The sequence below is a fragment of the Hirundo rustica genome, chromosome W, assembly GCF_015227805.2.
Source record: "Hirundo rustica isolate bHirRus1 chromosome W, bHirRus1.pri.v3, whole genome shotgun sequence".
NCBI lineage: Eukaryota > Metazoa > Chordata > Aves > Passeriformes > Hirundinidae > Hirundo > Hirundo rustica.
The window spans coordinates 18,568,882-18,582,325 of NC_053487.1; the positions used below are offsets into that span (position 1 = coordinate 18,568,882).

At 38.5% G+C, this 13,444-nt stretch overlaps 1 protein-coding gene across 3 annotated transcripts in view; it reads left to right on the forward strand.

Annotated features, from left to right (window-relative positions):
* The window catches only part of LOC120764896 (zinc finger RNA-binding protein-like), a 54,755-nt gene extending 41,616 nt beyond the window's left edge, over nt 1-13,139 (forward strand). The window contains exons 17-20 of one of the 3 annotated variants that reach the window (XM_040089018.2): nt 772-867; nt 8,686-8,797; nt 8,904-9,001; nt 10,440-13,072. In XM_040089018.2, coding sequence (XP_039944952.1) covers nt 772-867; nt 8,686-8,797; nt 8,904-9,001; nt 10,440-10,619 — 486 coding nt within the window. In that variant the 3' untranslated portion in view covers nt 10,620-13,072. Of the gene's footprint in view, nt 1-771; nt 868-2,078; nt 2,316-8,685; nt 8,798-8,903; nt 9,002-10,439 lie in introns of those variants that run through there. The other 2 variants (XM_040089019.2, XR_009208587.1) reach the window with 2 other exon arrangements.
* The last annotated feature ends 305 nt before the right edge of the window (nt 13,140-13,444 follow it).

Sequence of the window (13,444 nt, forward strand, 5' to 3'; positions counted from 1 at the left end):
TAGCCTTATGAGAGATTAGTTCAGTTGCAATATAAATGTTTAACTGTGTGAAAACACTCAGTGTTGTTCATGCTAATAATACTTAATATTTTAATGGTCCCTGAATTTAAGTGAAGAAGGTTGAGTAGGGAGGAACTGCTTTATGCAGTTATTGCTCATTTGACCTTTTTTTTTTCTTTCTCTGATCATTGAGAAGACGATGTTGAAAGCTTGACTCACTTGGGGTGATCATATGTTGTATATTTGTTATATATTCCATAAGGCTGCAGAGTAACTTTACTTTAAATAATATAATATGTGTTTAAAGCTTTGTGTTTAGATTTAAGACTTTTTTCCTATTTTTTAAAGTGTAGAGAACAAAAGGCAAGAAGCAACTGTTTGGTTTAGTGACTTTGCATTCTGGCAAAGGCACAATAAAGAAACCAAACAGATTTCCTTCACCTTTCAGTCTCTATACCTATTTCTTAGATATTCATTTTTATTACTAATATAGAAAAATACTGTATGTCTTGTTGCAGGTGAACATAGGTCAAAATGTATAGGGGATCAAGAAATGTTATTCTTGTATAACCTGTGCACTTTGACTTCTATCACCTTAAATTACTAACCCTGTATAAAATACTGCTGTAAATGGCAGCTCTTAGAATAAAGTTGTAGAATAATTTGTTTGTCTTGTATCTGAGCTTCCATTGAACAGTGGTGTTTTAGTCTTTCAACAAGTCTTATTTGCTGTATATGCTGGGATTAATTTGATTTTGTATTGCTCTCAAGGCTAGAGCTAATGGTCTGCAGTCCTGTGTGGTTATCATACGTATTCTTCGTGACCTCTGTCAGCGGGTTCCAACTTGGTCTGATTTTCCAAGCTGGGTGAGTAATGTTCTTTTGAATGTCTTTATAATGCACATTGAGGGTTTTTTTTAATCCACTGCAAATAAAGCATGGGAATGTCTTACTACAGTTTTAAAATTTAGCCTTTTTCAAGGAGTAATGTAGGGTTTTGCTTGGGTGGTTGGTTGGTTGGTTGGTTTTTTGGTTTTCCCCAACAAACAATCCAGATTACCTCTAAAATTTTAATTCTCTGTGGTTTCGCCATGTGGAGCTGAAAACTTTTTTTCAAAAGGAATTTTCTTGTTGTTTGGAATTCTTTGAGGGTAGCGTTCTTATTCTATATTCCAGCATTTTTTCCTTTGCACTGTATCAAAGAATCTATTTTTTTTTCTTACAGCCTACTCTGAATTGCTTGGACTTTACTGAAACTGCTAGAAAATTATGTCAGCTATGTCTAGATAGCTCTGTGATAACAGAAAGGCTACTTGAAAGAATAAACCACAGCAATTCCTGCAGTCATTAATATGTTGTTTCTGCAAGATGAAATACCACAGTACTAGTCTGTGTATGTGTCACCATTGGCATTTTAATCAGTGTCACTTAGACACAGCTCTCTAGGTTGTAACTGGTTACCTATCTCAAATCTTGCAGCTGAGTGGTTTTGGAGCATTCTTTTACATTGGCTATCTTAAATATCCAAGAGTGAAACTTGTGTTCCAAATATTAATAAATGTTCAATCTGTGGACTGCACAAAGTTAGTCTGATCCAAAATCTCTGAAGCATATATATGTGGAGGTAAATTCAACTTTGACTGTTTTGTTTCATGGACCAAATCCTGTTGCATTGTGCTGCTTCCTAATGTAGACTTCAGTTTTGGCAGGAAGAGTGCTAACATTGTCAAGACAATTATAATAGTTGGCATTATTTCAATGAGAAATGTTTTACAATTGTAATAAGCTTGCTGACCGGAAAAAATGTGGAGCAATTATTTCTGATTTTTAAAATATTTGAAGTAAAAAAAAAAAAAAATCCAATTTCTGTGCTATACTTCATGAAAGATATACTGTACAAATATAGTTTAACAGAAGCTCAGAAGCATGTAAGTACCCTCAATATTGCTTACTAAGTAGCCAAAGAATAAGCCCAGGCATACTTTTAGAAAAGCATCCTTTAAAAGATTGCAATACATAGCAGGCACATAGATGAAGAACAAGGAATGTTGTTTATTTCTCATAATATCTGTTTTAAGGCACAGCCAGAAAGGAAGCAATGTGTCACAGAATCGTGGAATGAGTAAAGTTGGACCACAGTGGGTCATCTAGTTCAGCCTCCCTGCTCAAGCAGGGTCATCTCAGAGCACATGGCACAGGACTGCATCCAGATGGACCTGGAATATCTCCAGTGAGGGAGACTACACAACCTCTCTGGATAACCTGTTCCAGTGCATGGTCACTCACAGAATAAAGAAGTTCTTCCTTATATTCAGGTAGAACTTTCTGTGCATCAGTTTCTGCACATTGCTTCTTGTTCTATTGGTTGGCATCACCAAGAAGATCCTTGCTCTATCCTCTGACACTCACCCTTTAGGTACTTATAGACAGTGATGAGGTCCCCTCTCAGTTGCCTCTTCTCAAGGCTGAACAGGCCCAGTTCCTTCAGCTTTTCTTCCTAAAAGATACTCCAGACCCCTGATTAACTTCATAGCCCTCTGCTGGACCTGCTCCAGGAGCTCCATGTCTCTCTTGTACTGAGGAGCCCAGAACTGGACACAGCACTCTAGCATACCAGGGCTGAGTAGAGGGGCAGGATCACCTCCCTTGACCTTCTGGCAACACTCTTCCCAATGCACCCCAGTATACTATTGGCCTTCTTGGCCACAAGGGCACTGCTGGCTCACGGACAACTTCTTGTCCACCAGGACCCCCAGGTCCTTCTCCACAGAGCTGCTTTCCAGCAGGTCACCCCCAGCCTATACTGGTGCCTGGGGTTATTCCTTACCAGGTGCAGGACCCTGCACTTGCCTTTGTTGAATTTCAGGTGGTTCCTCTCTGTTCATCTCTCCAACCTGTCAAGGTCCTTCTAAAGAGCAGCACAGCACTCTGGGGTATCAGCCACTCCTCCCAGCTTTGTGTCATCAGAAGACCTGCTGAGGCGGCATCTGCCCCTTTGTCCAAGTCATCGATGAACACATTAAACACTACTGGACACAGTATAGAACCTTGGGGGGATACCACTAGTGACAGGCCTCCAACTAGACCCTGTGCCACTGATCACAACCCTCTGGGATCTGCTGTTCAGCCAGTTCTCAATACACCTCACTGTCCGCTCATCCAGTTCATACTTCCTGTGTTTGCCTATGAGGATTTCATGAGAGATTTCAGGGCTAGGTGTGTCTCAGTTCTCTCTAAAAGTGCTTCCTGTCTTGTTCTTGTCTCTGAAAAATGGGAAATAAACTCTCCAACCAATTTTCTAGGTTAGAAAGGCAACATTACTTTATTAGCAGTGCTGGATACATGGGGGATTCTTCTCAAAGCATGCATGATCAGCAGCCTAATAGACCAGGTTATATTCCTGAAACTAATGCACATTCATCACATTTCCTGAATACATGCCTATATACTAATTATTTCCATGGACTTGTTTGGATATGGTTCTAGATCTTCTGATGAATCTTTTCTCTTTCAGAGTATCTCAAATATGTTGTCAGATCATAATGTACTTCTCTTACCATTCTTTGCTCTGACATACAATCCTTGTTCTCAAAACTAAGATATCAGCTAATACATATTAATCACTGATAGAAGTAAACAAGGAAGCATTAGCTGGCACAAAGCTTATTAGTCACAGAAATAGGGAGTTAACACAAGGCCACATTAATTTCTGGTATTTGCATAAGCACTATATGGCACAAAACTAAACATTAACCACAAATCCAGGGATCATACACTATTGTGCTAAAGTTAAAAGAATTTTCCAGCATCTGCCTGTGGCTAGTCTCTCTCTCATGGAGCCCTCCGGCTCCATTCTTGCATCAGCTAGCTCGAGAGAGAAACCACAGTTGGAAGGATTTTTCCTCAGGGCCCCAAAAAACCCAGGAGCAGTTGTGAACCTTTTCCTTTAGAGAGAGATCAGGTTCCTGTCAATGGCAAAGGAAGGTCTGCACTTGATCTGGGGGGAAATCAGGGCTTTATTCAGTCTTTCTTCTGTGGCCCTGCCCCCACCTGGGTCAGGAGCCTCTTCCCTGTCCCCAAGCCAAGAGAGTTTTCTACGTGCTCCTCTGTCTTATATCCAGGGAAGGGGCTAAAGGCGGGGACAAGCCACTACCCAATCAGGGATAAGGTGGGAGTGGAATAGGGTTGGATTACATTCCAGTGTGGGAGAATGGGCGGGGAAAAGGGGCAGGGACAAACCTCGGGATGTTACATTTTCCAGGGGAACAGGGGAGTACAGAAGAAACCATTACAAAACCCAGTATAAAAATGAAATACAATATAAAACCAAATAATACACAGCAACATCTGCCCCCACTGCTGCATAGACTTATCTCATGGGTTGGCACAGTTTTATTTTCTAGTTACAGCGAAATGTGGAATGTGTTTCCCTGCCAGGACCTTAGAGTTGCTTTGGGGGTGGAGGACAGGGACCTATCAGAAAGCTAGCCAAGATATTGGCAGCTAATTTAACCAATAAGGATGCCAATGAGCCTTTGGAAAGGACATTTAAAACTCTCATCTCCAGCAGATTGCTCTCTTGCTTTTAACATACCCATGAGGTAGCATCGTGGGCAGCAGAGGAGGGCCCGGCTCAGGCCCCGCGGTCCTTGGGCGGCTGGCCTAGGCCCGGCCAGGCCTCCAGAAGCTGCTGCCTGCACGGGGAGCAGCCCGGACTGGCTGAGCCCCCTTTTCCCTGGCTGCTGGTGGGAGAGAGGGGAGGCTGCAATTCGGCAGTGCTGGCCACATGCCCAGGGCCGCGAAAGAGGGGGCCAAGCTATGGCCCAGCTTAATAGCTGCTGGCAGCAGAGAAAGAAAGCCTGCAGCTTCATAACAACTCCAAGCCAGGCCGCTCTGGATGAGACCGAGGGGTGGAATAGAAGGCCTCCATCGGTTTCCCCTGTTAGCACAGCTTTGCATTTTTACAGCCTTGCAGCCTGGGGCAAGGAGCACATAGCTACTGCAGTCCTGGGCAGATTTAACTCCTTTTTTTTAGCAACATGGAACTTTTAAAGCACAACCCTTCCTTGAGAGAGAGAAGAAAGAAAACAGAGGGTAGGTAGAACAGACACCGCATGAAGTCAGTGGATTAGAAGTGAAAAAGCTGATAATATTGGAATAGGATTGAAGAAGTGGACATTTTTTAACCGGACTTCTCTGAGGTAAACTATGGAGAAGTGGACTGTTCTTTGTAGCATCTTAGTGTTGTTGGGGAGAATGCTAATTCTGATCAAAATTGAGGACTGATGTAATTGAGATTTAATTGAGAACTTTAAAGCCCCCACTTCTGTATTAAAAGGAGGTCTCAGCCTTTGAGACAAAGATGATTTTAGACTAGAAGAAGTATTCGTAAACAGTACCCCAGATAAACAGAGAGGCCTTGCTGATAGAACATTACAGTCTGCAAAAACTCCGAGCGGTTGCAGGTGTGTGACATTGGGAGTCATTGGATTATTTTGTCTTGTGGCAAGTGTCTCCATAAAAACCCTAGAGAGACTCTTCTCCTAAAGTAAGGAATGATTATGTTTAAATAGTGAAACTGACTGAAAATCACAAGTTGTGCCTTTCTATGTTATTTGATAAGAAAGTTAATAGTTTGTAAAGGGAGGGAAGAGTGTTTTGAAGTTTCATTCTGTTTTGGTTTAGGTTTTCCTTTTCCCAATTTTTTTTTCATTCTTTTAGTGTGTGTTAATAAAACTATTTTATTAATTTTTAAGCTTAAGCCTGCTTTGCTTTTTCTCCTAATCTCTCTCCAGCAGAAAAAAGAATAAACACTAAATTTAGCGAACGCAAAACCACTACAACTTCTTAAAGAAATTTAATTTGTTCAGTAACACTTTTGGTACCCAATGCATGAATCACCATTGAAGTTTGTGTATTCAGTTGTTCTTTTGGCCTGTTGGCAAAGTCTTACTGACCGAAAAAAAAAAAAATAAACGACAGGTTTAAAATATATATGATTTCTGATAGTTGCAGATGAAATTTTGTAGATTGAAGAAATATGTTTTTCTAGATACAGAACTTCTGACCTGTATGCTAGAAGCCTGTTACAAGCCAGAGATGCCAGAGCTTTTCAAAAAGAGCCTAAATAGTTTTAATAATAGAAAATATTATGAAATTTAAACATACACATTAGTATCAGTCTCTTTATATACCTAGAAACAAAAACTAAATTAGAAGAATTTTGTCAAGTTCCTACAAGTTAGAAGGAACCAATATTCAAGGTTGATTTATTTTTATTTATTTTCCAAACTTGAAATCTAGCTGTTTGTGCGCATAAGCACTGGAGCATTCACATTTTCCTATGATTAAGTTGAAGACTTTAGTGTATTGTATGAGGATCCAAAAGAACTAGACTTGAATAAATGCAATAATGTGATCTGCTTTTTTTCTTTCTTGCTGTATTTTGCTTCACACTTGAAAACAACTAAATTGTCACTAAAACTCAAAAGCTTGACCCTGAGCGATACAGTGTAAGTACTAAAATACCATGCTCAAGAATTGAAATTTGTCAGTTAAATTGAGCTAAAATAGAAAGGAATAGGCACCCTTAGTGAGTGATTGTAATCAGCACTGCCTGTAGTTACTTGCATGCATTAGAATGGACATTTATTCTTGGAAAATAGAAATAGAAGGCAACATTAGAGCAACTGTAAACTTGGGAGAGGAACCAAAAAAACAAACTCCCAAAAATCCCACCAAAAAACAAAAGCCATTTTTTGAAAGTAAAACTTGCCAAGGAGGTGGTATTGAAACATCAATTTAATGCTTACTTTGGCAAAAATCTTTTAGATTTTTCTGGAAAAAATAGTGTCTAATAAAGGAAAACAATGGAAATATTCACAGAAAAAAAAAGTGCAAATTTTAGAAAACCTGTTTATCATCAAGGGTTTTTTTACACTTGTTTAACATCTAAGTCAGTGTTAGCCTGTACCCAGGTGTCTTGGTTTGAAAGACAGGTATCTGCTAGGGAGGGGCGGGGCCTCTCTAGGAGTGGGGAATTCCAATTCCCTCCCTCTAAGTTATTATAATCTAGAAAATTAATGGGGCTTTTCAGGCAGAGCTATGGGGAAAGGGAATAACAGTTCTTTACTAGTAAATATAACAGGACAAACAAACAACAGCAATAATAATAATAATAATAATAATAATAATAAACAGAACCAAGAACCCCGAGGGGCTTTGTCTCACAAGCCCCGGGCAGTCTGATCTCTTGGGACCCTGAGAGCACTAAGGCCGGGACTGATGACTGGAAACGGTGGGTTGTCCCGGCAGGCGGGGGAGGTGTCCCGACAGGCAAAGTGAGCAGTGCTGGAGAAGCCGCAACGGCTGGACAGGGCTGGCCCAGCTCCAGCAGGACAGGCGAAGGGACTCTGAATTCCTGGGCACACAAGCAGATGATGGATGATGGTAGAATTCCCAGGACCGGACCCTCTGTTGACAGTGGACTCCTCCCGCAGCAAACAGCAGCTTGACCGTCCTCTCCGTCTTCTCCCATGCCGAGAGCAGGAAGAACCCTCAGCTCCGCCAGCCCTGTCCTTTTCCCTCCCCCAAAACTCGTGTGATCTACCCCCTCCCAGCCACGTCTTTTGTGTGGGTCAAGTACCCTCTAAGCATCAGTACTTAGTCTCTTAGCAACTTATGGGGAAAAATTCTATAGGAAAAAAAACCAAAACCAAACCTAACCCCCAACACCAGGAAACAAAAATTGCAGTGAACTTCAGTTTTGCAAAACTGAAGAACTAGTAACCACTTAAATGTTAAAAGGTCATTAAATTTTGGATACTTTAGGTTTCTGTATTCTTGTAGGAAAAAACCCCAACTCTGTGGCATCCTGTTAATTTCATTAGATGAATCAAATTCATTCATTTTGTTGCCCAACGAAGAGAAACACAAACTACAAAGTAGTTTATGCGCTGCTTTATTCGGGCCCAGGGACCTGGGGACTAGCGTCCCAAATCAGAATCCCACCGACCCTCATTTTCTTACAGTTTTTATACTATTTCTTACAGATTACATCATCAACGTACGTGCTATACATGACATTTCAGTTTAACATTAATCTTCTAATTTCTATAGGCTATACTTCTCCTTATCCCGTTCCCACAACACCTGCTTCCCTATCTTTATTTACACAAGAGGCTCCCACCATAAATTCTATTCTTCTTTGACCACCGTGATCACCTAACCGCGACGTCTTGGTCTGTTCCTCATGCTTCGTTTGTCAGCACATTCTTTCCTTGTACTTCTCCTAGCAACATGGTTAATTTCCAACAATTTCATACTGTGTGCTGTTTATTCATGTGGCTGGCAGATTCCAGTGACCCACCATGTTTCATGCTCTCAAAAAATGACTGCACAAGTTCTCCAAGTAGGCTACTACTGTATAAATTTCTATGAAAAACTTTGGACAACTTGTCCTGAGAAGCAGCATCTCAGTACTCAATACTCAATGTCTTACAGTAGCTTTCTTTTTATTAATTGTTAACAAACATCTGATTTTTTTCATTTTTACTGAAAGTGTTCTGTGATGTGTAATATCCTTCAAAATTTCAGTATGAAAAGTTTTGTATTGAACAACAGTAGTGGCTTTTTTTTTTTTAATCAGTCTTCTAAATTGTCTGGATTTTCTTATTGTTCTTCTAGGCTATGGAGTTGCTTGTGGAAAAAGCAATTAGCAGTGCTACTGGACCACAGAGTCCTGGGGATGCACTAAGAAGAGTTTTTGAGTGTATATCTTCAGGAATCATCCTTAAAGGCAAGTTGCAGTTGATCAGTGTCTGTATACTTATGTTTAAGTAATGTAAAATCTGTAATCTTGATTGAAATAAGGTAGAGATGTGCTACTAATTAGCCTGTTTTAGGTGGTCCTGGCCTTCTAGACCCTTGTGAGAAAGATCCTTTTGATACACTTGCTGTGATGACAGATCAGCAACGAGAGGATATTACTTCAAGTGCACAGGTAAGGAAAAGTATGTGTTAAGTAACTAAATTTTATGGATAGTTTTTTTGGGTGGGTGGTTGATTGATTTGGTGTTTTTAATAGTGGAGATATATGATGGACATGAAATTTCTTTTCTTAGAATGTAATCCAGTCTTTCAAATGATCAGTCTTAAGCTAGGCAATAAAAATGTCACAACGGAGAATGAATAAGTGTTTATTTTTGTACTAAAATTATTTTCCTGAAAAGTTTGAAGCACTCCCATCTACATATATATAATCTCCATAAAGATGTTTAATCTACAGTAGTATGTTATTAGATTTAAAATTGCATTGGCATTTAATATTTTATAAGTTGTCCTGGTTTAGGGCAAATTTTGGGAGGAAACCTCTGAAGGGGTCTCCTTTAGAAAGCAAATTTCAGCAGCCCCTCCCCCAACCAGTTCGAGAAGTGGAAAAGTTGGAGAGAAGTGGAAAAAACTGTTTATTTAACAAGCTAAGTACTCACAAGCATGAAAAAATGAGTAGTAATAAACAGTGGAACCTCTTGCTGTTCTGAAGAGATGGGAAATTCAGAAAGAGTCCTTCTGTGGGTGTGGCGCAGTCTCTCCGGGGCTCAGGCCCAGCATGCCAGGCCTGGTGTGCAGCCTGGGGGGCCTCCAGGCGATTCTCCTGATGTCCTGGACCAGAGAGAAGCCGAACAGTCCCAGAAGAAGGTGGCACAGTCCAGGGAATACCTTTCTTGCCTTAGCTAATGAGGAAAGCCAGCAAAAAAAAGCAAAGAAAAACTCCCTGTCTCTCTCTTTCTCTCTCTCTGCAAAAGCCGAGAACTGAGAGCGCTGAGCCCTTATCTGTCTCTTGTTGTCCAGGCTAGGCAGCACAGTCCATGAGAGAGAGGAATTCTGGGGGAGTAAAGTGAAGCTTCTCCAGACAAACTGCATTCTGCTTTTTCCCCCCCTTTGCTCTCTCTGGGCCTGTCTTAAAACCACAGGACCCATTTCTGAGCAAAAAAACAGATGATGGGGATACCAGCATCATAAAGTCACCCCAGGAAATCTGTGTAAGCGTAAATTTTAATATTTATTGTATCTGCTTACAGTATTGGCTATCCATGCTTGCAGCTTAAGAGTTTACTGCCCCTACCTCTTCATTCGATCCTTTTGCTAAAGATTACTAATCCATATTGGGACACATGACAAGTCTTGGCTGCTTCAATGCAAGTCCAGCAGCTAAAACACATGTATATTATTTTTAAGATAATATGTTGTATTTTGTATGGAAGCAGCAAATGGGACATACACATTTTATTTTGTTGACTTTGTTGGGGGAAGGAAGAGAGGATAATAAGAGCTAAGGATAATATCATATACCATTAATGTTCTTCATTAATTGTTTGATAAAGTATTTTAAATTGACATTTGTTTCTAACAGAAGTATCTACTTTCTATCCTTTTTCTAGTTTGCGCTGAGACTCCTTGCATTCCGTCAAATACATAAAGTTTTAGGAATGGATCCATTACCACAGATGAATCAACGCTTCAACATCCATAATAATCGTAAAAGAAGAAGGGACAGTGATGGGGTTGATGGATTTGAAGCAGAGGGAAAAAAAGACAAAAAAGATTATGATAACTTTTAAAAACACTTGTCATTAGTGATAAGATTGAAGGTGATAAAAAATCCATTTGTTGCCTTGATTTTAAATGGACATAATAATGTATGTTTAAAATATCTAAAAACAACTCAGTAATTAGATTTGGAAGAGAAAAATATAGCTCTTGTGTGAGATTCTGAATATTTTAATGATATACTGTATCAGACAGATTATGGATGGAAAGACTGCAAATGGAAAGTGTCATTGGAAAAAATAGTGTTTTTTCCTCATTATATTTTCTTTAAATGTGTTGCTAACTTTAGTCTCCGTCTCTCTCTCTCGTGCATTGTTTTATCTTGACTGTATTTACTGTATTTAATGCAGCGTTTGTGCTTCTGTTCCTGTGTATTTTGATTTTTTTTTTTTTATTTAGAAGGGTTTTTTGTTTGTCTTTGACACTAGTTGTATAAGTTACATTGTGTTAGCATAAATTGTTGCCCTCCCAATTAATATTTTACAGAACTTCATTTTGTAAAGTGAGACTGCATGATTATGTTTTTGCTTTTGTTTTCCTAAATGTGAAGGGGTTGCAACACATAATTATCCTGCCATTTGAGTGCTCAGAATTAAATGTTTTTGCCAATCTTCTGGCATTTGTCTCTTTAGTGTGATATAGAGTGTGATACAGTGTGATATTAAGACAAATTTTTGTTAATCTAATCAACTTTGCTGTTAGTTGTGTATTAGCAGTATAAAAGCCAATATATACAGTATGGTCTTGCAACAGTTTTAAAGCAGCTGCAGAATTGATCAAAGTTTTGCATGATGTTTTGGGTTTTTTTAATGTAATTGCTTTTAAAACTATCATTTTAGGTTAAATGCGTAGGTCTTTCTATGATTGACTTTGTGACATATCAAGGTCAAAATATAACTTTCTGAATTTCCTTTTTCAACATACAAGCAGAAGCAGACATTTCCAATTTAGACAAAGTTAGTAATTATTTTCAGTCCACTTTGTTGATATTAATGCCTCTCAGCCCTTAAAATAAACGTTTGTCATATCAGTGCCTGTAAGAGTATTCCTTATAGCTATTTCTGTATAAACTCTCAGTGATTTTTTTTCAATAATTCAAAATTTAAAAAGTGAAGTATAACCAAAAAAGTGAACATTATTAAAAGAAAAAAGTAACCCTGAAAATTGTTTGATATATGCCTATGTCTCTTTCAAAAAGCTAAGTATAGCAATGGCGTAGTAATGCTACACCATGCTGTTGATATATGCTCTGGTACAAAGGTGTGATTTGTTGTCACAGCACTACTGTGGAATATGCAACTAAAAGCTAAAATGTATTAAATTACTAAAATTCATTATACACTTGAAATTGAAGTTTCCCTCATTGTGTTCACTGTGTATTCTGCTTTATTGCAAACCCATAAACTTGCAGATAAACATAGACTAACATTCTGGTAACTATTGATTGCTGTAGGAGTGTATCACACATTACTAAGATCGTTTGTTATTTCTGGTACAATTAAAAAACCTTTTTGTTCCATTTTGAGGTTGAATTTATCTTTGACCTTTTTAATAAATACCTCTTGGAATAGGGGGGTGTTTTTGTTTGCAATGCTTACTACTAACAGCATGGGCCTGTGAAATAAAAATATACAGTATTATAGAAGAATAGAGCGAATCTTAAGGAAATATATTAATAGTATTCTTCAAGCATTAGAGTACAGTTTTAAAAGGAGTGGTTATTAGTGGATAGCAAATAAAAGGAAGGATTTCTCATTGTAGGAAAGATTTCTTACCAATTTCAGCATCAGAAATACAATAATTAATGCATGCTTTAAAATGACTTTAAAAAAGGATTATGCTAGTTTCTTTTGTCTAGCCTTGATGTGTGGCTCCAAGCATGTGCTTGGTCTTGGTGGGTATTGGTTGTTTGGGTTTTTTTGGTTGCTTGGTTGTTTTTTTAAAATGGATATCTTGCTGCCATGGTGTCTAATAAGCCATTACTGTTTATTTTGAAAGCTACAGGTGCTGTTCATGCAGCTAATTCAATTCCATACCAAAGTTTCTTTCTCCCTAAAACAAGCATGTTTATTCGGGCATGTGATTGACCCTAAAATTTAAGATTAAAAAGGTCAAAGATGTATTTTGGATTTCCTGTGGTTTTGTTCTACTGGCTTTTAACTCTTAAGCAGTTTCTGGGTCTTTTGAACTATTGTATACTTAAAGTCATTCCACATTAAATATGAAGCTGTGACTATGATTTTTGCACTGTGTGGTGAAGAGTGAATTTGCAGTTTATTTCTGTTTTACCTGCCCATTTTAATGGGCTATTTTAACTATGTAACTTCTGACTCTTGTTAAGCTAAGAATAATGGAAAAACAAGGTTTTAAAAAGTACAGCGTGAGCTTTGTTTTTAAATATTACATTGTGTGCTTAGGAAGATAAAGCTAAGACCAAGTTTTTTTCAATTTACAAACAAATAATCATTTTAATACCCTATGTTTTGATAATGCTAGTGGTTTGCTAATAAACAGTGTTTGCATTTCTTATTCAGCAATGCTGTGTGTTAAATCTCAAAGTGCCAGATGCTATAGTCATAATACATAAAAAAGAAATGTACTCAGCAAGAATTTTCCCCTCAGTGCTCACTTTAGAGGAACAATTTAGTAAAATGAGAGCTGTTCTGTTTTGAAGTATTTTCAAGCTTTGACTTGTTTGCCTAGTTTGTAAGTGTGTCCTGTCTGTGAGCATTGTGGTTTCACATGGGTTCCTGTAGAGGCAGTGGTAGAAATGCAAGCCTGTTGGATACATTCCATCAACATCTTGCCCTATTATAGAATTCTATGTGAATTGCTA